Source organism: Tamandua tetradactyla, chromosome 14, assembly GCF_023851605.1.
Source record: "Tamandua tetradactyla isolate mTamTet1 chromosome 14, mTamTet1.pri, whole genome shotgun sequence".
Taxonomy (NCBI): Eukaryota; Metazoa; Chordata; class Mammalia; order Pilosa; family Myrmecophagidae; genus Tamandua; species Tamandua tetradactyla.
In genome coordinates this window covers 63,384,210-63,411,541 of record NC_135340.1, presented here as the reverse complement: position 1 = coordinate 63,411,541, position 27,332 = coordinate 63,384,210, and the positions used below count along the sequence as shown (strand labels likewise).

At 36.9% G+C, this 27,332-nt stretch overlaps 1 protein-coding gene across 1 annotated transcript in view; it reads left to right on the top strand.

Annotated features, from left to right (window-relative positions):
- SECISBP2L (SECIS binding protein 2 like) overlaps nt 1-27,332 on the top strand; it is a 66,169-nt gene that overhangs the window by 27,631 nt on the left and 11,206 nt on the right. The window contains exons 12-16 of the mRNA XM_077127820.1: nt 15,818-15,987; nt 16,843-16,975; nt 18,509-18,671; nt 20,470-20,690; nt 21,682-21,836. Coding sequence (XP_076983935.1) covers nt 15,818-15,987; nt 16,843-16,975; nt 18,509-18,671; nt 20,470-20,690; nt 21,682-21,836 — 842 coding nt within the window. The remainder of the gene's footprint in view (nt 1-15,817; nt 15,988-16,842; nt 16,976-18,508; nt 18,672-20,469; nt 20,691-21,681; nt 21,837-27,332) is intronic.

Here is a 27,332-nt window from a genome sequence, read left to right as displayed (position 1 = left end):
AATGTGTTTTACCCTTTTCCCCCCATTATTTATTTATATCCATAGTTTTTACTCATCTGTCCATTCCCTGGATATAAGGAGCATCGGACACAGGTTCCCATGATCACACAATCACATTGTAAACATTGTATCTTTCTATAATGGTCTTCAAGAATATAGACTACTAGAACCAGCTCAGCAGTTTCAGGTACTTCCCTTTAGCCATTCCAATACACCATAAACTAAAAAGGGATATCTATATAATGCATAAGAGTTATCTCCAAGATAACCTCTCAACTCTGTTTGAAATCTCTCAGCCACTGACACTTTATTTTTTTCTCTCCCCGTTTTGGTCAAGAAGACTTTCTCAGTCTCTTGGTGCTGGGTCCTGGCTTATCCCAGGATTTCTGTCCCATGTTGCCAGGGAGATTTACACGCCTGGGAGTCATGTCCTACGTAGGAGGGAAGGCAGTGAGTTCACATGCTGAGTTGGATTAGAGAGACAGACCACAACTGAGCAACAAAAGAGGTTCTCTGGCATAGACTCTTACAACTCTTAGGCATAATTTTAAGTAAGCTTCACCTGTTCTTTGCAGGAATAAGTTTTATAGGCTCAGCCTATTGATTTGGTTTTATCCCCACTGCTTGTGAGAATATTAGAAATTCTCCAAATGGAAAAGTTGAATATTTCCTCTGTTTCCCCCATTCCCCCAAGAGGACTTTGCAAATACTTCTTTATTCACTGCCCAAATCACTCTGGGATTTATTGGGGCATCATACTAACCAACAAAATCTCATGCCTTATTCAAGATTCCATGTACTTACGGTGTTCAACTAAACTGACCGTATAAGTTAAATTAGAAAATGCACTATCCAAAATATAAAATTTGCACCAAATAAACAACTCACCCTTTAGTCTCACCCAGAAGTCCTGAGGTTTTAAAATACAGATGATATCGTCTTTTACCCAGTCTTCTAGTAAACCTTAGTCCTATCCATATCAGCTTCATTCATATCTCTAGTTGAAGTCTGAACATTCCTGTATGGGATACTGCCTACTTTCGTAGCTTCAGAGCTCTAACTCTGAGTCTCAGGTATCACACAGGTACCCAAAGTTTCTGGGAAAGACCTTATTATATACAAAAAGCTCAGTATCTCAGAGTTTAGAATTGACAGTTACACCTAATGAATATATCTGACTGCTGTAAGAGCTTACAATCTAGGATCCTTTACAAGTGCCAACCTGATAACCCATGTTCTCAAATTTAGTCCATCAAGTTTTTATATTATAGTTAGTCCATATGATTGAGGCATGATAATATTTGTCTTTTTTTCCCTGACATTTCATTCAGTGTATTGCTCTTAAGGTTCTTTCATCTAGTTGCATGCCTCACAACTTCATCTTTCTTGTGGCCACTCAGTAGTCCGTTGTATGTATACGCCATAGTTCCCCTTTCCCTTCCTCAATTGTACCTTTAGTAAGAGACCACCTTCATTCATTGTGAATCAGGAACACTGCCACCATAAACATCAGTGTGAAAATGTCCATTCATGTCTCCACACTCAGTTCTTCCAGGTATATACTGAACCACAGGGTTTTAAGATCATATGGCATACCCACCCCTACCCTCCTGTGGAATCACCACACTGCCCTCAAAGGGGCTGCATTTCTTATTTCCCTACCAACAGTGAATAGGAACATCTCTTTCTCTGCATTTTCTTCAGCACTTCTCTCTGTTCATTTTTAAACAGTTTTATTCACACATCATCCAAGCCAAACTAAGTGTATAGATATGCCTTCACCACCATACTCTATCTGAAGACATTTCCTTTTCTTCCACAAAGAATCCATACTGCTTTCCCAGTCCTCCTGCCTATTGACATTTAGTCTGGGCATAATTCCTTCCTTACATTCAGTGGAAGCATATTACAGTGTTACTATTGACTATAGACCCTAGCTTACATTGATTATACCTTTTCCCATACATCATCTATTCCCAACACCCAACAATACTGACATTTACTTGTTCTCCCTCATGCACATTTTTAAATTTTTAATCACTGTTACTGTACACTCTAGGTATTCCTAAATTATACCATTTTAGTCTTAATCTGTATTTTTCCTTCTGATTTCATACATGCCCTCAACACTTCTCCCTCTATCATACATTGTTTCATTCAGTGTACTTATATTATTGTGCTACAATCAGGCAGTATTGTGCTATCCATTGCTGAATTTTTACACTCAGTCCTGTTTCGTAGTCTGTATTCATTCAGCACCAATTGCCCAGTCTCTATCCTGTTTCTGTCTCCTGATAACCTGTGTTCTTAACTTCAGTTCTCCAAGTTCACTCATTAATGTTAGTTCATATTAGTGAGACCATTCAGTATTTGTACTTTTGTTTCTGGCTGATTTTACTCAGCATAATGTTCTCAAGGTCCATGCACATTGTCACATGCTTCAAGACTTTATTCTGCCTTACAACTGCGTAATACTCCATCATATGTATATACCACAGCTTGTTTAGCCACTTGTCCATTGATGAACCTTGGGCTGTTTCCATCTCTTGGCAATTGTGAATAGTGCTGCTATGAACATTGGTGTGCAGGTGTCTGTTCGTGTCACTGCCCTCAACTCCTCTGGGTATATACTGAGTATTGGTATTACCAAGTCATAGGGCAACTCAGTATTTAGTTTTCTGAGGAATCACCAAACTGACTTCCACAGTGGCGGAACCATTTTACATTCCCACCAACAGTGAATAAATGTTCCATTTTCTCCATGTTCTTTCTAACATTTATAGTTTCCTATTTGTTGAATAGTAACCATTCTTATAAGTGTGAGATGACATTTCTTTGTAGTCTTAATTTGCATTTCCCTTATAGCCAAGGAAGATGAGCAGATCTTCATGTGCTTTTCAGCCATCTGTATTTGCTCTTCCGAAAAGTGCCTGTTCATCTCCTCTGCCCATTTTATAATTGGGTTGTTTGTTCTTTTGTTGGTGAGCTGTATAATTTATGTACAAAAGATATCACACCTTTATCTGATATGTGGTTTCCAAATATTTTCTCGCTTTGAGTTGGCTGCCTCTTCACCTTTGTAACGAAGTTCTTTGAGGCACAGAAGCTTTTGATCTTAAGGAGTTCCCATTTGTCTATTTTTTCTGTCACAGCTTGTGCTTTAGGTGTGAAGTTTAAGAAGCTACCTCCTATTACTCAACCTTGAAGATGTTTCCCTATATTTTTTCAGGAAGTTTTATGGTAATAGCTCTTACATTTAGGTCTTTGATCCATTTTGAATTAATTTTTGGATAGGGTGTAAGGTAGGGGTCCTCTTTCATTCTTTTGGCTATTGAGATCCAGTTCTTCCATGCCCATTTATTGAAAAATTATTCTGTCCCAGTTCAGTGGATTTGGGGGCTGTATTGAAGATCTGATGTCCATAAATTTGGTGGTCAATTTCTGCATTCTCGATTCTATTCCATTGGTCAGGTTTTCTGTCTTTGTGCCAGTACCATGCTGTTTTGACTACTGTGGCTTTATAGTAAGCTTTAAAGTCAGGAAGTAATAGACCTCCCAGTTTATGCTTTTTTTGGGGTATCTTTAGCTATTCAGGGTCTCTTTCCCTTACATATAAATTTGAAAACCAGTTTTTCCAAGTCTTCGAAGTAGGTTGTGGAATTTTTATTGATATTGCATTGAATCTGTAGATCAGTTTGGGTAGGATTGACATCTTGATGATATTCAGCCTTCCTGTCAATGAGCATGGAATATCTTAGGTTATTTTTATTTCTTTTAGCAATTTTTTATAATTTTCTGTGTATAAGTCCTTGACATCCCTGGGTAGGCTTATTCCTAGATGCCTAATTCTTCTGGTCACTATTCTGAATGGAAGTTTTTCCTTAGTTGTCGCCTCAGATAGGTCATTGCCTGTATATAGAAACGTTACTGACTTTTGTACGTTAATCTTGTATCCTGCCACTTAGCTGAAATTGTTTATTAGCTCGAGTAGTTCTACTGTAGATTTCTCAGGATTTTATAAGTATAGGATCATGTCATCAGCAAATAATGAAAGTTTTACTTTTTTCCTTCCTGTTTTGATGCCTTTTATTTCTTTCTCTTGTCTAATTGCTCCAGCTAGTACTTCTAATACAATGTTGAATAAGTGGTGACAGTGGACGTCCTTGTCTTGCCCCGATCTCAAGGGTAATGCTTTCAATTTCTCACCATAAAGTATGATGCTGGCTGTGGGTTTTTCATCTATGCCCTTTATGATATTAAGAAAGTTTCCTTCGCTGCCTAACTTTTGAAGTGTTTTTATCAGGAAAGGATGCAGGATTTTGTTGAATGCTTTTTTAGCATCAATTGATATGAACATGTGATTTTTCCCATTCGCTTTGTTAATGTGCTGTATTATGTTGATTGATTTTCTTATGTTGAACCACCCTTGCATTCCTGGTATGAGTCCCACTTGATCATGATATATAATTCTTTTTTTTTTTAACATGGGCAGGCACCGGGAATCGAACCCGGATCCTCTGGCATGGCAGGCAAGTGTTCTTGCCGCTGAGCCACCGTGGCCTGCCCTATAATTCTTTTAATATGGCATTGGATATGATTTGCTAGTATTTTGTTAAGAATTTTTGCATCTATGTTCTTTAGGGAAATCGGCCTGTAATTTTCTTTTCTTATATCGTCTTTTTTTTATTTTGTTTTAGAGTGATGTTAACTTCATAAAATGCATTAGGTAATATTCCTTTCTCTTCAGGTTTTTGGAAGAGTTTGAGCAGGTTTTGTGTCAGTTCTATTTGAAAAGTTTGATGAAATTCTCAAACTTTTCAAATAGAACTTCAAATGAAGTTTGAAGATGCCTTCAAATGAAGGCATCAGGTCCTGGATTTTTTTTGTGGGAAAATTTTTGATGACTCTTTGGATCTCTTTTCTTGTAGTTCGATTGTTGAGAGCTTCTACTTCTTCTTGAGTCAGTGTAGGTAATTTGTGTGTTTCTAGGAATTTGTCCATTTCATGTAAGGTATCTAGTTTGTTGGCATATAGTTCTTCATAATATTCTCATGATTTTTAAAATGTCGTCATAATCTTTGGTAACAACCCCCCTCTCATTTCTTTTTTTTTTTTTATTAATTAACGGAAAAAAAAGAAATTAACCCAACATTTAGAAATCATACCATTCTACATATGCAATCAGTAATTCTTAACATCATCACATAGATGCATGATCATCGTTTCTTAGTACATTTGCATCGGTTTAGAGGAACTAGCAACACAACAGAAAAAGATATAGAATGTTAATATAGAGAAAAGAAATAAAAGTAATAATAATAGTAAAAAACAAAACAAAACAAAAAAAACCTATAGCTCAGATGCAGCTTCATTCAGTGTTTTAATATGATTACTTTACACTTAGGTATTATTGTGCTGTCCATTTTTGAGTTTTTGTATCTAGTCCTGTTGCACAGTCTGTATCCCTTCAGCTCCAATTACCCATTATCTTACCCTGTTTCTAACTCCTGCTGGACTCTGTTACCAGTGACATATTCCAAGTTTATTCTCGAATGTCCGTTCACATCAGTGGGACCATACAGTATTTGTCCTTTAGTTTTTGGCTAGACTCACTCAGCATAATGTTCTCTAGGTCCATCCATGTTATTACATGCTTCATAAGTTTATCTTGTCTTAAAGCTGCATAATATTCCATCGTATGTATATACCACAGTTTGTTTAGCCATTCTTCTGTTGATGGACATTTTGGCTGTTTCCATCTCTTTGCAATTGTAAATAACGCTGCTGTAAACATTGGTGTGCAAATGTCCGTTTGTGTCTTTGCCCTCAAGTCCTTTGAGTAGATACCTAGCCGTGGTATTGCTGGGTCGTATGCAATTCTGTATTCAGCTTTTTGAGGAACCGCCAAACTGCCTTCCACAGTGGTTGCACCATTTGACATTCCCACCAACAGTGGATAAGTGTGCCTCTTTCTCTGCATCCTCTCCAGCACTTGTCATTTTCTGTTTTGTTGATAATGGCCATTCTGGTGGGTGTGAGATGATATCTCATTGTGGTTTGGGTTTGCATTTCTCTAATGGCCAGGGACATTGAGCATCTCTTCATGTGCCTCTTGGCCATCCGTATTTCCTCTTTTGGTAGGTGTCTGTTCAAGTCTTTTTCCCATTTTGTAATTGGGTTGGCTGTCTTTTTGTTGTTGAGTTGAACAATCTCTTTATAAATTCTGGATACTAGACCTTTATCTGATATATCATTTCCAAATATTATCTCCCATTGTGTAGGCTGTCTTTCTACTTTCTTGATGAAGTTCTTTGATGCACAAAATTGTTTAATTTTGAGGAGCTCCCATTTATTTATTTCCTTCTTCAGTGCTCTTGCTTTAGGTTTAAGGTCCATAAAACCGCCTCCAATTGTAAGTTTCATAAGATATCTCCCTACATTTTCCTCTAACTGTTTTATGGTCTTAGACCTAATGTTTAGATCTTTCATCCATTTTGAGTTAACTTTTGTATAAGGTGTGAGATATGGGTCTTCTTTCATTCTTTTGCATATGGATATCCAGTTCTCTAGGCACCATTTATTGAAGAGACTGTTCTGTCCCAGGTGAGTTGGCTTGACTGCCCTATCAAAGATCAAATGTCCATAGATGAGAGGGTCTATATCTGAGCACTCTATTCGATTCCATTGGTCGATATATCTATCTTTATGCCAATACCATGCTGTTTTGACCACTGTGGCTTCATAATATGCCTTAAAGTCCGGCAGCACGAGACCTCCAGCTTCGTTTTTTTCCTCAAGATGTTTTTAGCAATTCGGGGCACCCTGCCCTTCCAGATAAATTTGCTTATTGGTTTTTCTATTTCTGAAGAATAAGTTGTTGGGATTTTGATTGGTATTGCATTGAATCTGTAGATCAGTTTAGGTAGGATTGACATCTTAATTATATTTAGTCTTCCAATCCATGAACACGGTGTGCTCTTCCATCTATTTAGGTCTTCTGTGATTTCTTTTAGCAGTTTTTTGTAGTTTTCTTTATATAGGTTTTTTGTCTCTTTGGTTAAATTTATTCCTAGGTATTTTATTCTTTTAGTTGCAATTGTAAATGGGATTCGTTTCTTGATTTCCCCCTCAGCTTGTTCATTACTAGTGTATAGAAATGCTACAGATTTTTGAATGTTGATCTTGTAACCTGCTACTTTGCTGTACTCATTTATTAGCTCTAGTAGTTTTGTTGTGGATTTTTCCGGGTTTTTGACGTATAGTATCATATCGTCTGCAAACAGTGATAGTTTTACTTCTTCCTTTCCAATTTTGATGCCTTGTATTTCTTTTTCTTGTCTAATTGCTCTGGCTAGAACCTCCAACACAATGTTGAATAATAGTGGTGATAGTGGACATCCTCGTCTTGTTCCTGATCTTAGGGGGAAAGTTTTCAATTTTTCCCCATTGAGGATGATATTAGCTGTGGGTTTTTCATATATTCCCTCTATCATTTTAAGGAAGTTCCCTTGTATTCCTATCTTTTGAAGTGTTTTCAACAGGAAAGGATGTTGAATCCCCCCTCTCATTTCTGATTTTATTTATTTGTGCCCTCTCTCTTTTCTTCTTTGTTTAACTAGGGGACCATTAATTTTAATAATTTTCTCAAAGAACCAACTTTTAGTTTTGTTGATTCTTTATAATGTTTTGTTGTTCTCCAGTTTGTTTATTTCTCCTTTTGTCTGTGTCATTTCCCTTCTTTTATTTGCTTTGGGATTAGTTTCCTGCCTTTCTCTAAATTCTCCAGGTGAGCAGTTAAATCCTGAAATTTTGCTTGTTCTTATTTTTTAATATAGGCATTTAGGGCAATAAGTTTCCCTCTCAGCACTGCTGCATTCCGTAAGTTTTGATATGTTGTATTCTCATTATCATTTGATTGCAATTATTTACTGATTTCTCGTATTTTTTTCCTTGACCCTCTGATTATTTAAGAGTATGTTGTTTAATCTCTATATATTTGTGAAAGCTCTGGTTCTTTGGTGACTATTAATTTCCAACTTTATTCTGTTGTAAGCAGAGAAGGTGCTTTGAATAATTTCGATCTTGTTACATTTATAGAGACTCATTTTATGTCCCAGTATATGTTCTATCCTGGAGAACGTTCCATATGCACTAGAGAAGAATGTGTATCCTTGTGTTTTGGGATGTAATGATCTATATATGTCTATTAGATCTAATTCATTTACCTTATTGTTTAGGTTCTCTGTTTCCTTGTTGATCCTCTGTCTGGTTGTTCTGTCTATAGTGGTGAGTGGTGTGTTGAAGTCTCCCACTATTACTGATGATATGTCTAGAGCTTCCTTCAGTTTTTCCAGTATGTGCCTCCTCCCTCAGCCTTACCCTCAGCCTGAACTGGCAGCTCGAGGTTAGCGTGCTCAGCAGGGAGGCTGTTCCACCAGGGGCTGCGGGACTGCCTTCTCTGTTGGCGGACCCAGGAGCTGAGCAGCGCCTGGGGGATCAGCTGATCAGTTGATCCACAGCACTGGTGGTCCAGCCAGATACCGTGACTGGGGGCCGTTTTATCCTGTACTTGATGGGATGACCACTCCCCCCACTCCAAGGCTTGCCCTACTGTGGACGATCACTGGCCTCTAGGCTCCCTGCAGGCGCTGCCTGCTGCAACCACATGGGGAGGTTTTCCTCAGCTGACAGCTGTGCAGGCTGGAGCTAAGGAGGATCAGTTCCCTCCTATCGCAACTCCCCAGTATACTGCATCATACCTAGTGGGGATCCTGGTCACCCAACCTACTTGCTCTTCCCTGATCCTCCTCCCCCAAACTGCCTAAAGACTACTAGACTACTCACACCCTGGGACCTGCAGTCCTGAACATTTTCTCCCCATCTTCTCTCTTGTTTCACAGAGCAGGAGTGAATTTACTCCAGTTTGGTCTACCATCTTCCCCTAATCACTGCTCAGTGCCTTCTTTATATCCTTCTTCAACTTGTTGATTTGATTTTTGATGAGATTTTTCCATGTCTGTTCAAACATCCTGAGTTAGTCTTTTCACCTCCTATCTCCTTTGAATTGTTGATTTGTTCCTTTGACTGGGTTATATCTTCGATTTTCCTAGTATGACTTGTTATTTTTTACTGGTGTCTAGGCATTTGATTTCCTTAATTAGTTTATTTTAGAGGTTGTTTTCACTGTTTTACCTAGGATTTTCTTGCTGGATGGCTTTCTTCTCCATCTGTTCTTTGACATTAAACTTTTTCTAGGCCTATAGCATAGGTTATGTTTAACTGATCAGAATTTTTCAGTTCTTGTTTTTCTGCTTCTTCCCCTACATATATGGAACCTTTTTTTTGAGAAGGGTTTCCTCAGATATTATAGACCAGTTATATGTTCCTGACCAAATTAGCCCATTCCTCAGGAGAAAAGAGTCACCAGCATCAGTTTTCCCTGAGAGTGAGACCCAGCAGGTTGCCAGACTTTTCTAAGAAGCCTCTAAACTGTTTTTTCCTATCTTGCCCAGCATGTGATGCTTGTCTGCCTGTGCCTTCCCACCAGTGTAAAGTGGTGTGGTGCCTTTAGTTTCAGCAGCCTCTCCTTGCCAGGGCGTGGTTGAGTCAGAGGAGAGGTTGTAGGTTGGTATTAATTGCTTCAGTTTTCTGGTTCCTGGGGCCTGTATTCCTTAGTGGAGGGATACCACTTGCTCTGGGCTCCATCTTTTTTCTTGGGGGAAGGTACAGCCTTTAAGAAGTTAACTCCTTTCCCCTGACTAGTTACTTTGATTTTTCAGAGGAGTTCCCTTTGTCTGGGGCAGAGCTGGTGCCTGAGAAGCCTTGCACTTTTATCTAATGAGCTGTTAAGTAGTAGAAACAAAGTACAGGGGGTTGGGATGTGGAGGTAGGGGGGTGGTTTTCCTTTTCAGGGCAGGGCCCCTGCTCCTCGGATTTTTCAATCAAGAGCTTAAGTTGGTACATGTCTCTGTGTATCACCAGGCTGTATGTGTCCTACCCCCCCCCCCCCCCCTTTTTAGGGTCCAATCCTTTTCCAGTATTTTGTGCTGTCTGACTCAGAAAGCCTCAGTTTTTGTTTTGTTTTGTTTTTCTGTCAGCTCAGCCCCGTCTCTACTGGGGCAAAAACGCCTAGTACCTTTAGTGCTTATTCCAGGTTTATCTGTGCTAGGGACCTATTTTCAATAGTCAAAATTTGTTAATTCTGCAAGTACAGATTGGTTGAGCTAAACTCTTGCTGCTAATAAAGTCTGTTTCCTTTCTCCTCGGGGAACCAGGCTTCTGTGCCCATGGGGAAGGGGTGCCAGCCTCCATGATTTGGGGTCTTACAGTTCAGTGTGGGATCTCAGGCAGTCCAGCTTGTCCAGACTGGTGTACAGTGTGTGTCTGGTCACTGATGTAGTCCAAGCATTTGTTCTGTATTCTTCCTGGCAATTTACTAGCTGCTCTGGAGGATGAGTTAAATTCTACACCTCACTCATCTGCCATGTTTCTCACTCAAGGTGTTTTATTCTATGATACTTCAAATGGCATATTATAGGTTCAGTTCATTTATCTAAATATTAATATATACAAACATGAATACCGACGTTCAAAGCATGGTGTGAAGAACTGTTGATAATACAGATATGATTAAGTTGTACTTGTGGTCCAGAAGTTTATAGTCTAGTAAGGGAGAAATATGTACACAAATAACTAATAAGCAGTATTTTAGGAATGATACAAGCAGAGTTCTATGAACTTGCAAAAAACAGTGTTTCATGTCAATAGGGAGGTATGGGTGGGTGTTTTAAAGACTTCAGAAAGTACTGGGTGTTCAAAGGGAGGGCGCAGGATTCTTGACAGGTAGAATGAAATTAATTTCCAAGCTGTCACCAGTTTTAAATTGGAGGGAGTAGATTACAGAGAAAGCTATTGGGAAATTCAAGAAAAGGATAAGACTGTGGTAGAATGAAAAAGGATAGTTAGGGATTTATAAGGTTTACTGATGGAATTAGGAAACAGGTTGAAGGTAATTCCAAGCTCTCTGGCTTGGATACTTGGTGGTGTTAAGAATTATGTGGACACCATGCAATATAAGGATGATGAAAGAAGAGCTTTGAAGGAAAAAACAAATTCTGGGGCTATTATGTTTGAAATTTCAGTGAGGGAGATTCTTGTGGTTGCTATTTAACATGTAGTTACGAGTGTGTGGTTTAGGTTAGAAGTCATTTTCTAATAGAGATTACTTTTTTCAGCTTTTTTATTGTGAAATATATATATAAAGCAATAAATTTCCAAGTACTTTAACAGAGAACAGATTTCAGAGTTTGGTATAGGTTACAGTTCCACAATTTTAGGTTTTTCCTTTTAGCTGCTCCAAAACACTAGAGACTAAAAGAAATATTAATATAATGATTCAGCGGTCATACTCATTTATTAAATCCTATCTTTTTTGGTATAACTCCTCCTTCTCCTTTGATCCTTCTCACAATCTTTAGGGGATTTTGGGCTGCCCATTCTAACTTTTTCATGTTGGAAAGGACTGTGGATAATAAGGGATAGGAGGATTATCCGTTCTAGTTTGCTAGCTGCCAGAATTTAGCGTACCAGAAACGGAAAAGGGGAAATTAATTAAGTTGCAAGCCCACAGTTCTAAGGCTGTGACAATGTCCCAACTAAAGCAAGGTATAGAAATGTCTAACCTAAGGCATTCAGGAAAGCTACCTTGGTTCAAGAAGGCCAATGATGTTCAGGGTTTCTCTCTCAACTGGAACAACTCATGGCGATCATGGCGGCATCTACTAGCTTTCTCTCCTGGCTTCTTGTTTCATGAAGCTCCCCAGGACATTTTCCTTCTTCATCTCCAAAGTTCTCTGGCTACATGGGCTCTCGTGGTTCTCATCACCCTGTCGTGGCTCTGCTCTCTCAGAATCTCAAGCTTTCTCCAGAATGCTTCCTCTTTTAAAGGATTCCAGTAAAGTAATCAAGAAATTACTTTCTGGAATGGGTGGAGTCACATCTCCCTCTATTCAAAAGTTGATGCCCACAATTGGTTGAACCACATCTCCGTGGAGATAACCTAATCATATTTCCAGCCTATACTACTGAATAGGGATTAGAAGAAATGGTTGCTCCTACAGGATTGATTAGGATTAAAATATAGCTTTCTTAGGGTTCATAAATCCTTCCAAACCAGCACAGGATTAATATGGCTAGTTGATATTCTTGGAGGGGTTGACGCCTCTGGGTTTCAGAACTTCTCTGGGCTAGAAACCCATCTAGAGGTTGTAGGTTTCTGGGAAGTAATCATAGTGTATGAAACTTTTGTAGGATCTCAGATAGAGCCCTAGATGTTCTTTAAGGTTGACAGGAATGGTGTTGGTTGGAGTTCGGCAAACTGTGGTAAATAGCAATATCTAGCTGATGCTTGTGTAAGAGTAGCCTCGAGAATAGCCTCTCGACTCTATTTGTACTCTCTCAGCCATTGATACCTTATTTTGTTAATTTCTTTTCTTGCTTTTGGTCAGGAAGGCATTGTTGATCCCACAGTGCCAGGGCCAGACTCACCCCTGGGATTCATATTCAACATTGCCAGGGATGTCATGTGCCACGTAGGGCATAGGGTAATGATTTCACTTGCAGAGTTGTACTGAGAGAGAGAGACAGAGACAGAGAGAGAGAGACCACATCTGAGCAACAAGAGGTTCTCTGAAAGTAACTCTTAGGCATAATTATAGGTAGGTTTAGCATCTCCACTACATAAAATAAGCTTCACAGGAGCAAGCCTTAAGATCAAGGGCCTGGTGTGTTATTTTGGGAGACCCTCTTGTTTGAGACAGTATCAGGAGTTTCCCTGGTGGTAAATCTTAATAGTTCCATATTTTTTCTTCCCTTGAGGGACTTTGCCAATACTTATTTATTTTCTCAGCATACTCTGGGATGTATCCTGGCATTACATTAAGCTATACAGAATTACAAGCCCACGTTCCCATTCTAGGCTCCATGTGTATGGGTTGTTTAAATGACCAATAGAGATGATTCTTGAAGGTGTGGAAATATGTACAGATTACCAGGGAATGAAAATTCAGTAAGAAAAGGTACAGGGATAAAAAGTCTTTGAGAATGCTCAGTGAAGTTCAGAAGGAAGAAGAATCAAGAAATAGATTTGAGAGAAAGGAACAAAAGTTGGAGAGTGTAATGTCACAGAAGGCAAGGATAGAATTTTGAGGAAGAGGATGTTCTTTGGTACCAAATGCTGAGAAAAGTTACAATAGGATCAAGACTCAGAAAATTATATTTGGCAATTGTAATGTTATTGGTGATCTTGGCAACAGCAGTTTCAAGAGAGTGGGTAGGGCAGAGGTCAGATTATAACGATTTGGGAATCAGTGGTGAGAAAGACTGTTCAGTAGTTTAACAGAGAATTGAAGGAAAATAATGGTTTCTTAGCTTGAGGGGAAGCCAGTTAAGGGAGAAATTTTGTTGGTTTGCCTTTTTTTCTTCTGAGCCTTTTAGATAGAGGAGATTTAATTTGTTGTAGAGTGTCAGGGAAAATAATTGGATTAAGGAGGAACTTGAAATATGCAAGGGGGAAGAAATAGAGCGATATCCTAGAGGGGTTGAGATAGGATTAAGAACAGCGGTGGTTGTTGAGCCTTGGACAGGAGTAAGGATGCTTACTACCTCACTGAGGTGGTTTTTATCTTTATAATGGATAACACCTTGAGGAAGTAGAATGAAAGCTTCTCTGCTAGAGTGATTGCGAATTGTGATTGGAGGTTTAGGGGCATTAGAGGATTAGGGGTAGCCAGTGGAGAATGAGGGTATCAGCCAGTCATAATAGAATTGTCAAGTAGTACTGAGTGCAAGTGAGTAAAACAGTTGTTTTAATTTCCTAGGCTACTTAAAGCAGATTACATGAAATGGGTTGGTTTAAACAATGGGAATTTATTAACTTTCGATTTGAGGCTGAGAACTTGTCCAAATCAAGGCATCGTCAAGGTAATGCTTTCTTCTTAAAGACCAGCTACCAGTGATCGTTGCTTTGCTTTTCTGCCAAGGTATATGGTACTGTCTGCTATTCTCTCTCCCTTTTCTACCAGGTTTCATTGCTTTCAGCTTCTTGCTTCCATGGCTTTCTCTTTCTCTCTCTGTACTCATTCTTTTTATAAAGGACTCCAGTAATAAGATTAAGTCCCATCCTGAATGAAATGGGTCATACCTTAACTGAAATAGCCTCATCAAAATATCCTACTTAACAGTGGTTCCACAACTACAGGAATGGATTAGATTTAAGAACATGCTTTTTCTGGGTACCTATAATTTCAGATCACTACAACTATTTCTTTTTTGACAGACTGAAATGAGTGAAGAAGTAATGGACTACATGTATTATATATGAGTGAGTGAATTAGTAGATTCAGTAGAAATAAGGAGAGATGAATAGTTTGGAAATTCTAGTGACAGAATGGTTTCGACTGAAGAGTTGTAAGGAATTGCCATGCTTGAGAGTTGCTGCAGTAGAGTGGAATCAGTATTTATCTTCACTTTGAACTGCTGAATTGATTTATCACATTCTTTTTTTGTTTTTTTAATCTTATGATAGATAAAAATGTATACGTGCCCCGATGAATCCCAGAGTAATATGATCAGTGAGTGGAAAAGTATTTGCAAAGCCCCCTTCGGGGAATGGTGAGAACAGGGAGAAATTCAGCTTCCCCAAGTTGAATTCTTGATATTCTCACAAGCAGTGTGGACAACCAAAGCTATAGGCTGAGTCCCCAGTCTTGGGGTTTGTTCACATGAAACTTAACCCCACAAAGGATAGGTCAAGTCTACTTAAAATTTAGGCCTTAGAGTCATCCCCAAGAGAGCCTCTTTTGTTGCTCAGATGTGGCCTCTCTCTCCAGCCAACACACCAAGCAACCTCACCACTCTCCCCCTGTCTACGTGGGACATGACTTCCAGGGGTGTGGACCTTCCTGGCAACGTGGGACAGAAATCCTAGAATGAGCTGAGACTCAGCATCAAGCGATTGAAAAAAGAACGCTAGAATGAGCTGAAACTCAGCATGAAGGGATTGAGAAAACCTTCTCAACCAAAAGGGGGAAGAGTGAAATGAGACGAAATGTCAATGGCTGAGAGATTCCAAGCAGAGTCGAGAGGTTATCCTGGAGGTTATTCTTACGCATTAAATATAAGTTACCTTGTTATTCAAGATGTAATGGAGAGGCTAGAGGGAACTTCCTGAAAATGTAGAGCTGTGTTCCAGTAGTCATGTTTCTTGAGGACGGTAGAATAATGACATAGGTTTCACAATGTGACTGTGTGATTGTGAAAACCTTGTGTCTGATGCTCCTTTTATCTACCTTGTCAAAAACGAGTAGAACATATGGCATAAAAATAAATAATAGGGGGAACAAATATTAAAGTAAATTTAGTTTGAAATGCTAGTGATCAGTGAAAACGAGGGGTAAGGAATATCGTAGGTATAATCTTTTTTTTTTCTGTTTTTGTTTCCTTTTTCTATTGTCTTTTTATTTCTTTTTCTGAATTGATGCAAATGTTCTAAGAAATGATGAATATGCAACTAAGTGATGATATTGTGAATTACTTATTATCTATGTTAATGTATTTCGTTTGTTAAATTTTTTTTAAATTAAATTAAAAAAAAATGTATCTGAGGGACACTGCATGGGTATGCACTGCTCCTTCTACTATGACGTCTATTTTTCCCAGGGGAAGAGGATGTTCTTGTTTTTGTAGCTTTATCACCGGGGATTCTGAAGTTTGTGGGATTGGCTATAATAGCAAAACTAATGTTCTTATTTGTTTTTAGTGGTCACTGCAACTTCTTATCACACTAAAGACTCTACTAACAGAAAGCCTTTAACCAAAAGTCAGCCTTGTTTGACATCTTTTAATTCTTTGGACGTCCCTTCCTCCAAATCAAAAAAAGGAAAGGAGAAGGACATTGCAAAACTAAAACGACCTACAGCACTTAAAAAGGTAAACCTAAATCTAGGGTTATTTATTTTACAGGAAAAATAATGGTTAAAGTGTTTGCAAAAGTAGTCGTGGCGGATGCATTAGGTGGTTCACTGGTAGAATGCTTGCTTTCCATATGGGAGACCTGGGTTTGATTCCCAGACCATGCACCTAAAAGAAAAAATGTGGCATTTTAGCAGACAAATGATTGTGAAGTCTTCATAGTCATCTTTAAAGTAACAAGTTAATTTGAGGTTTGGGACAGGTTCAATATCATGGCTATCTTGCTGTGAGTATCAAGACCCTGGAGAATGAATTCTTTCTGAAAAGTTAAAAAAAAGAAAAGTTAAACATTTTGCATCCATTCCTGGATGCTAGGAATCAGAAGTCTGGATTCTAGCGTTACCTTTGGTGCTTATCATGTACCTTTAGGTACAGTTTACCCTTGTCTTCATTTATGTATTGGGGTTAATATTTGCCACGCTTAGTTCAGTATTGTTATTAGGAGGATCACAATGAAATAATCTACATCTGAATAATTGAAAACTGCAAAATGTAAATCAAATGTAACCATATGACTAGTTTTTACACTTTTGATTTCCTTCCTTTTGGGGGAATAGTTTGTCACCCAGGATTTAAAGAATGAGACAGATGTCATTTGATAATAGTATTCTAGAGCATGATTTCCTCCATTTATTTTGGATATAGTAATTCAACATATAGTACCTAAAGTTACATTCACCTTTTCCCCAGCACATTTCTACTGTATGTAGTAACTAAAATCCTCATGTCCATTTTCAAGTGAACTGCTCTCAGTGTGAATAGTATACATTGTAATCATTCAGTACATTAATTAAAGACGGTAATGACTTTTAGGTTATTTTGAAAGAAAGAGAGGAAAAAAAGGGTCGCTTAACTGTGGACCACAATCTTTTGGGATCTGAGGAACCAACAGAAATGCACTTAGATTTTACTGATGATTTGGCACAGGAGATTGTTTCCCAGGAAGGTAAGAACTTTCTCTTTTCCCCTCCTCTCGTGGAATGGTCCAGGGTGTTTTAATTGGTAAACCTATGCTCCTAATTGGAGGGTGTGCTTCATATAGTATATACATTTCCTTTTTTTGAGAGTGATTTCTTTTGAAGATGCTTCTTATAGGAAGATAAAAAAGAGAGGGGTCAAGAAATGTCACAGTAGGTCTGTGACATTTTTGAGGCTTATTTCCTGAATTTGTTGTAAACTCAAAAATTTATGAAGCCCACTAATGTATGAGATTTCCTCTGTGACAGTTCTTTTCATGTTGGCTTCCTTTATATCCAGAACACTATTGGTCGTTTTATTTCTTTTCTTTATGTGGTTATTTTCCATTGTCATTTTTATTGATTTTCTTTCTTCCGTTCAGGGAATTAACACATATTTCACATTGAGGTAGAGAATCTCATAGCCTGTTACAATGCATAGTGCAGCTGGTCAATAAGATTCCGTCCCATATGGTAGCCAGCATATAAGATTCCAGTTGGTACCTCAGCAAAATTGTAGATTACTTCTAAAATTTATACTGCTATGGAAGGTAGATTCTAAGAGAAACCTAACTAGGCATATGTTTGTTCTTCAACTTTTTGCAACACATTTGTATCTGGTTTATACATAGATTGGGTAGCAGTGTTCCATTGTTTTTAGAAAATTAGTTCACTTCTAAGGATTGTTCAACTAGGGTACATTTGGTTAGAATTATCTTTTACTGCAGTTTAGTATGATTCCCTGCATATTAAGGTATATCCATCCATTCATTCAGCAAATGTTTATTTATTGAGCACCTACAATGTATGATGTAATAATTGAGGTTGGAGGCAGGCCAGGGGATGTAATACAGATATATAGTGGACTAATCCTCCTATCAAAGAGTTTACAGTTTGGAAAAGAGATAAGATCTGTGTGCAACTTTGCTGATTAATGACTGGGAGATAAAATTATCAACTCATTTCCGGGGTTTAGCTGTTTAGGGAAGAGGCAGCAGAGTCAAGAGATAGTACCTAAAAATATAACTCCCTAAGCATAAAAGTGAAGACCAAATGAGAAAGAAATCAGGGTGGTGTCTGGAGTGGTATAGAAAAAAATGAGTGAGGTTTACTTTGTTATTTCCAGTAGCAATGGGAACCTTTAGACTAAAGAAAATATATGATTTCTAAGAAATGGGTGGAAAACTAGGGGTGAAAGAGATAGGTAATAATGATCTGGAAACAGGGTTAGAAGTTAATACTTTTGTTCTTTAATTCAGATCACCTAAGATTACATGTTTTGGATAATTTTGCTTTTATTTTCTCTGTGGAGTACATTTTAATAGATAATAGGAAGATTTCATTTTTGTAGTGTGAAAATTATTTATTTGTGTTATGAAAAATGTTCAGCTTGTTAACTTCTGGAGAATTTGTGGTCACCAAAAAAAAAAAAACAGCTGCCATTTAAAATTGTTTTTCTCAATATATAGCTTTTCAACATTAAAAGTTTCTAAATTATTTTCCCTCCCTTGGCATCTCCCCAGATACTGGACTGAGCATGCCCAGTGATACTTCACTCTCTCCAGCAAGTCAGAACTCTCCATATTGTATGACACCTGTGTCTCAAGGCTCTCCTGCTAGTTCTGGGATAGGCAGTCCAATGGCATCTTCAACAATAACCAAAATCCACAGCAAAAGATTTAGAGAGTAAGTTTTATTCTCCTTATTGAGGTTGAATAGTTGAAGTATTTTGATTGTAGTTCTGAATTTATTACTGTCGTTGTTACTCTGTGGGTTGAGCAAACAAAATAACAAGGATCTTTCATTTGTCTTTCAGATTTTGTTAAGCATCTGGTTTTATTATATTTAAAGCATTTACCTTCTGTCAGCTGTCTCTGTTCATAGGAAAGTAATTTAATAGGAAATATATTCTCTATAAATCAGATAGTGTCTATACCTTGGGAAATCTAAGCTCTTAGTATATACATAATGGTACATGAGTTTTTCCTCCCCAGAGGCTATTGGTTTTTTTTTTCATATTGATTAATAAGTTTCTTGGACCCTGTTACATGAAGTGAACCTGTTACATATGCTATTTAAGCAACTATTTCTACAGTTTTAAAGTTGAGATAACTAGGGAGTTACAGAATATACTCCATCTATAGATAACCTTAAATTCAGTTTTGCTGTGAATGATTTTAGGATTTTAACATTAGTTTAGATGAATTAATTTTACCTTTAAAAATGACGTCTGAAAAAAAGAAAGACATCTGAAAGAATCCCAGGATGAGGGTATAATCTATGTGAATCTGAACTACCTTGGTTTGTTCTGTTCCTTTTCCTTAAACTTATTTTTGAGCAAATGCTTCTTGCCTTGACTTGTGTGAAGTCAATTAAATATCAAATAACATATGTGCAGTAGAGCAAAGGAAACACTTAGGAATAAAATGTGCATTTTTTAAATAAACAACTTGAAAGAAAGAAAAAAGAACGAGGGAAATTGCATTTTTGATGTTCTTTTCTTTAATTGCATTCTTTAATTTTGCTTATTTTAATAGTTAATCTTTATTTCCTCAGTCTATCCAGTTAAACCTCCTCTTACGAAGTAATGTCATACTGTACTTATTTAAACATTTTTCACATAAACATGAAAAAGGTTCCTCAAGAAGAATTTTTTTTGCTCTAAGGAAGGGCAGGCTTAGAGTCTTCCACTATGTAATATGGTTTAGAAGTGGACATTTAGCTTGCCTGGCTCTACTTAGATTAGGAATTGTACCATTTTTCCTTGATAAGATCAAGGTGGTGGTAGAGATAAGGGATGAAAACTAGAAAAGGTGGAAGGAGTATATAAGGTCTAAGTAAACTTGGATGAGTTTCTTTTCCCTGAAATAAAGTATGACAGTGGCATTACACTTATTTCTTTTCTGTTTTTCACATTATAGCCATATATGATTCTATTGCCTTTTCTGATTTAAAGACCTGTATCCTTTACCTTAAGCTCTCTTTGGTTTTGGCTTCATTTTAATTATTGAATTGATCTTCCATAGCATAGAATTTCAGAGCTAGAGGGGTCATTGAGGCCGGCCATCTTGTCTAACTCCTTAGTTTTATTGATGAGTAAATTAATGCAGAGATTGTGACTCATCTAAGCATGGAGGATGAGTTGTTGGTTTTAAGGCTTTCAGTTAGCTCCTTTGAAATTATGTATATTTTTAACTAGAAATATCTTTAGTATACTAAGGGATTTAATAATTGGGAGTTTGAATAGTTTTTCATGTGGTTAATCTGTCCTATACATAAAAGCCAGTCTGGTAAGTTCAGAAGCATTCCATTATTTTTTTGGTTTTCTAAATTGACTGAAGGATTTTAGAAGTTTTAAAAACTTGATTTTTCATGAAAACCTTTCTGGATACATTTTTTTCCTAAAGCTATTTTCCTAAAATAATTTTATAATTACAGGAGAATATATCAAAACAAAGTTACCTATTTTTGTTTGCCTTTGCAGGTATTGTAACCAGGTTCTTTGTAAAGAGATTGATGAATGTGTAACTCTTCTTCTCCAAGAGCTTGTCAGTTTCCAGGAACGCATTTACCAAAAGGATCCCATAAGAGCAAAAGCAAGGAGACGACTGGTTATGGGTTTAAGGGAGGTTACCAAACATATGAAGTTAAACAAGATTAAGTGTGTGATAATTTCTCCAAACTGTGAAAAAATCCAGTCAAAAGGTGTGAACATTTTACTTTTGAGATATTTTGTAGACATTTAGTATAATTATAGGACATATAATAGATTTTAAAGTGGAAGCCAAATGTCTTTTTCTGCTAAGTTTAGGTATAAAACAAAATACTGAATATGAGGAAAGAAAATACAAATCTTTCAATATTTGAAGTTTAAGTAGTATAATTGAGATTGAATTTTAAAGAAAATTTTCGTCTATGAACTCTAGTGAAGGATTTCTTTTGGGTCCACCAAGTATCACCTATGTTGTGATCAGAGTAAGAACAACTAAGGGTGCATTTTTAAATGCACTCTGAAAATTTGTTCTTTTAAAATTTTTATATGACCTTCCTTTATTCCTCTCCTCTTAAAAATAATTAGAAAAAAATTTAAAGGTCTCTGCTCCCACTTACAGTGGGGGTATGTCTCAGTTGCCAGCAGTTATATTCAGAGGCTGTTGGGCAAGCTGGCACATGAGTACTTTGTACTGTTTGATGCATATTTATTTATTTATTTTGATGGAAGAGCCAATTTAAGTAATGGAGTAGACAGATGATTCAGGTGATATAATAGTAGGCATATCTCATTACTTTACAGGAAAAACAGTAATGGATTTCCTATTTCATCGCATTTTAATAGTTTACTGCTTGAGTGGAGAAATTAGAAAAGGGAGTCAGCCACTTTTAACAATTGTAATTCATTTATTTTTAATAAATCCTCATTGATTAGAAATTTGGCTCTTGCTATACTAATCCCTGTTAGAGAGACAAAAATACCTGTTTTGAAGAAAGTTGGGGTTTAAGTGGGGAGAAGGAACAGTATAAGTAAATATATCCACACATGGTACAAACTCAAATAGGAGAATGTGTAAAACATCTTGAGTGCTGCAAACCTTCTTAGAATCCTTTGATGCTGCACTTTGTTTAGCTTTTGGATGCTAAATTAGCTCCATTTAGGAAATGATTCTATTAATAACTCTGCATGTGATGACTTTCTCAGGTGGCCTAGATGAGGCTCTCTATAATGTTATAGCCATGGCACGGGAACAAGAAATTCCTTTTGTGTTTGCACTTGGAAGAAAAGCTCTAGGACGCTGTGTCAACAAGCTAGTTCCTGTTAGTGTAGTGGGAATCTTCAATTACTTTGGTGCTGAGGTAAGAATTCAGAAGACACACTCCCTGACACTTCATCCCCCAAGTAGCACATTTTCTATTGAGACAGGGAGTGTTAAGTTTCAACATTTGAAGAAATGAGATGGTGACTCTCAAAAAATGAATGGAAAATTCTTGAGTGATGTTAGATCTTTTTTTTCCGTTTCCCAGTAGTTCTGGAAACATCTACATAGGCTAATTCTATAGCATATCGAAACTAGTTTATTTTCTCTTTCTGCCAAAGTATTGTTTCCTTTTGGGCTTGACTGTGTAAATCTTGATAATTTACTTAACTTCTAGGTAATGATATCTATTAGTATACAATAAAAGATAATTTTCTGTAGTCTAGATGATAGGTAAATTTTATGCCACTAGCAGATGAGAGAAAAGGAACCTTTAATTAGAGATTTTACCTTTAGAAGATGAATTTCCTAAACTAGTAGAATAGTTCTGCACACATGATACTGTGATCTCCTTCTCATAGTCTGCTAATACAGAACTTTGCACCTAGAAGCTGATAATGTAGAGCTTATTAATTTAGAGTAATACTCACCACCCATACTGTTTTTTTCCTATTGTGGTAACATGTGTGTTTAACATAAAACTTGTCATTTTAACAATTTCTAATTGTATAATTCAGTGATACTGATTAGTTTTTATAATCTGTTTTAGTGTGTAAAAACTGCTGAAATACAATATACCAGAAATGGAATGGCTTTTAAAAAGGGAATTTATCAAGTTACAAGTTTACATTTCTAAGACCATGAAAATGTCCAAATTAAGACAAGGCTATAAAAATGTCTAAACTGGGGCATCCAGGGAAAGATACTGTGGTTCAAGAAGGCCAGTGATGTTTGGGGTTCTCTCTCAGCTGGAAAGGCATGTAATGTCAGCTAGCTTTTTCTCCAGGCTTCTTTAACAGCTTCCCTGGGGGGCATGTTCTTTATGCATCTCCAAAGGTCTCGGGGTTGTGTGGGCTCTCTTGGTCTGATGGCTCTGTCCTTTCCTCTCTCCAAAATGTTTCCTCTTTTAAAGGATTCCAGCAAACTAATCAAGACCCACCTTGAATGGATGAAGTCACATCTCCATCTAACCGAAAGGCCATACCCACAACTGGATGTATCACATCTTTGTGGAGATAATCTAATAAAAGTTTCTGCCTTACAGTACTGAATTAGGATTAAAAGAAATGACTGCTCCTGCAAAATCAGATTAGGATTAAGGCATAGCTTTTTGGGGTACATAATACCCCTAAACTGGCACATAGTCTTATACTATGATCACCACTTTCCATTACTAAAACTTTTTCATCACCCAAAACATGAACTCTTTACTCATTAAGCAATAACCTTCCATTCTCTCTTCCTCCAGCCCCTGGTAACTTCTAACATACTTTTTGTTTCTATGAATTTGTTTATTTTTGATATTTCATATGAGTGGAATCATACAATATTTGTCCTTGTGTATGTGGCTTATTATACTTAGCATAATATTTTCAAGGTATATCCATGCGGTATGTATCAAAACTTCATGCCTGTTCATGGCTAAATAGCATTCCATTTATGGCTATACCGCATTTTTTTTTTTGTTCATTCATCCATTGATAGACATTTAGGTTGTCTCCACCTTTTGGCTGTTATGAACAATGCTGCTATGAATGTTGGTGTACAAGTATCTGCTTGAGTCCCTGCTTTCAGAATGGAATTGCTGACTCATGGTAATTCTGTATTTAACTTGCTGAGAAACTGCCAGACTTTTCCACAGTGGCCACACCAGTTTACATTCTACCAGCAATGTATGAGAATTCTTTGTTCACATCCTCACCAGTACTTATTTTCTGTTGTTTTTAATAAAAACAGTTCTTGTGGGAATGTAGTACTACCTCATGGTTTTAATTTATGTTTCCCTAATGGCTAATGATGTTGAGCATCTTTTCATGTTTTTATTGGCCTTTTGTATATCTTCTTTGGAGAAATGTCTATTCAACTCCTTTGCCCACTTTTAAAATTGATAATGTTTTAAGACTTTTGATGAAGTTTATTCAAAAGTGCTTTGTGATATTACTGATGGACCATTTCCCTCTCTTTCCAACTGTGCTATCCTTAAGTGTTTAAGTATGTATTCTTTCCTCTCCAGTCACTACATTCATGTATCCCCCATTTCCTTGTCCATTCAGTTTCCCTGCCACCACGTGTGAAAATATCTACCCACCTACCTTTTGTGAGTTTATAATTAATACATGCTCCTATAGTAGGCCATGCTTTTCTCTATCATGGCACATCACATTGCCTACCTGTAGTTTGTTCACATGTGTTTCTTCCCCTTTAAATGTAAACTCATTGAAGGCAGACACTTTGTCTTTGTATTCTTGACACCTAACATATTACTTGAGTATGAGTGGGTGATAAATGCTTGTTGAGTGAATCATGTGGTAGATGTTGTTCTAGTTTGCTAGCTGCCAGAATGCAGTATACCAGAACAGAATGGCTTTTAAAAGAGAATATTTAATAAGTTGCTAGTTTACAGTTCTAAGGCCAAGAAAATGTCCCAATTAATACAAGTCTATAGTAATGTCCGATCAAAGACATCCAGGGAAAGATACCTTGGTTCAAGAAGACCGATGAAATTCAGGGTTTCTCTCTCATCTAGAAAGGCATGTGGTGAACACGGCGTCATCTGCTGACTTTCTCTCCTGGCTTCCTTTCATGAAGCTCCCTGGGAGGCGTTTTCCTTCTTCATTTCCAAAGTCCCTTGCTGATAGACTCTCTGTTTCTCGGGCCTATGTCGTTCTGCCTTCTCAGAATCTCCCTTTCCCCCAAATTTTTCCTTTTATAGAATTCCAGTACACTAATCAAGACCACCCTTGCCTCCCCCTTAATCCAGTTTAACCTCTATTCTTGATTAAATCGCATCTCCAGAGAGATGATCTAATTACAGTTTCAAGCATACAATACTGAATAGGGATTAGAAGAAACGCTGCCTTTACAAAATGAGATTAGGATTAAAACGTGGCTTTTCTAGGGTACAGCCATCATTTCAAACCAGCACAGATGTATATCTGCCTGCTTATGTTAAACTATATGTGAGATCTAATATATCCAAATAAAATGTACTCCTTTTTGTTCACTATCAGAATTTAAGGAATAGGAATGGAATCAAGGTCAGAAAAGTGGATATGTTTGTTTTAAATGGTATTGGAATACTGATTTATGTATTATGGTTTTTTTGTATGGTTTTATATTATAAAATGCTTGCCAGTTTTGTTTACACATAATTTTACTTGCCCTCTGCTATTTTAAAGTGTTAAATTGTTTAAACTAAAATTCATCAATAGAAAATATTGATATATTCTTCAGTTATAGCCACCTGCAATAATGTGGGTATGCACCTAACTTGTTTTTGATATGATAAGACTAACCTTTGAATTAAGTTTCCAGTTCTTACTTTGATCTGTGATGCTAGCTTTTTTAATTTACTTTCTTCACTTCCTCTATATTCTTTTATTCCCAACAGTTTCTGTGTTTTATTTATATTGTAGAACTAATGTTCATCTCAAAATCACATATCCATATTCCTGTTTTCTTTTTTTTTTTTTTTTTTTTTTTTTTTTTTTTTTTTTTTTTTTTAAGGAAAGACAGAGAGAAGGAAGGAAGGATAGAAGGAAGGAAAGGAGGAAGAAAGGGAAACATCTTTTTAAACATTTTCTTGTTTTATTGTATTTTGTTTCTCCGTTTTTGTTACATGGGCTGGGGCCGGGAATCGAACCGAGGTCCTCCGGCATAGCAGGCAAGCACTTTGCCCGCTGAGCCACCGCGGCCCGCCCTCCTGTTTTCTTTTTATTGGTTTCACTTAAATGCTTGATTCCTTAAAGACTACAAACAGGTATTTGTCAAATTCTATTATATGTAGCACATTAGGAGCTACTTCAGCAGAATCCATTCCCTCTCTCCCTTTAAAAATAACTAAATCTCAATACTACTGGTAGTTAGCACCCAGTCCTCTTCAAAAATCAATAAAGTTAGCAACAGCATTTATTGTATTTATTGCTTTTAAACAAGTTCTTCACTTCTTCTCACTATGCAAAGTGGGCAAAGCATGCTGTTTATGTTTTTTTCTTCTTGAAATTTGTTTTCAGAAACATTACTCCATATCAGTCTGCCACTTTTTGACAAGTTGTCATCTTATAAACTGAATTATGTTTTGATATTTTCTGGGTTTAGACTTAAAATGACAATGCCTTGGTAAGAAGAAAGCTAATTGTCCTATACTTTTTCTACTGTTGTCTGAAAACAAAATTTTATATATGAAATTAAGCAATTAAATATCCCAGTCATGTTCACCAGTTGAAATTCTGTACTTAATTGTGGGTATTTTGTGTTGTGATACTAAAACAAGGCATTAACATATGAGTAAGTGTTATTGAATTTTGACGTAAGAACTACTTAAAGTAATTGTTTTTTGATTGTCCTTTTGGTTATTGTGGAAACTCCATGTTTTCTTTGGCCATCATTAGACATCATTATTATTGAAGTACAACTTTAATGTTGTGTGAATTTCGCTATTTTAGTAACATTTTGTGTTTTGGTTTGCTCCCACTACCAGAAATGGATTGGCTTTTACAAAGGGGATTTATTTGTTTATAAATTTATAGTTCTAAGGACATGAAAATATCCAAATTAAGGCATCCAGAGAAAGATACCTTGATTCTGAAGAAAGGCCAGTGGTATCCAGGGTTCCTCTGTCACATGGAAGGCACATAGTAACATTTACTGGTCTTTGTTGCTTGGGTTGGTTTCAGAATGGCTCTCTCTGCTGTTGTGGGTTCTTCTGGCTTCTCCTGTGTTGTTTTCTCTGTTAGCTTCTCTTGACCCTGAGCTCTTTCCAAAATGTCTCTCCTTTAAAGGACTCTACCAAGTGGATTAAGTCCCACCTTATATAGTCAGGGTTATATCTCCGTGGAAACAAACTAATCAGAAAGTCCCATCCAACAATAGGTCTGCCCCCATAAGATTATATTAAAAGAACATAGGCTTAAAAAAATAAACAAATGAAAATAAATAAATAAATAAAAAGTATATGGGCTTTTCTGGGATATATAACAGATTCAGGCCAGCACACATAGTATATTCCATATACCCACCATATGATGGAAATAATTATTCCATCCATTTAAATTTTTGTTATAAATTTCACTGATAGAGGAGCTTGTGGATATTTAGCTCCATATTCTACTTTCAAGCTGTATATTCTATTTCCATAATTTGAAATTATATAATATATAATTTATATATAATATATAATTATATATAATTTTATAATATAATTGGTCCAGTATATTCATGCTTGTCTGTCTTGTGTCATATTTTCTTCAAGGCCCCAGTAAACTGTACCACCACTGACTTGTTTTTGGTCTTCTTCAGGTTCTTCCGATAAGCCAAAATGACAGGGAACTTTAATTACTGTAGAGAATACCATGGTCTCCTGAAGCCTCACTTAGCA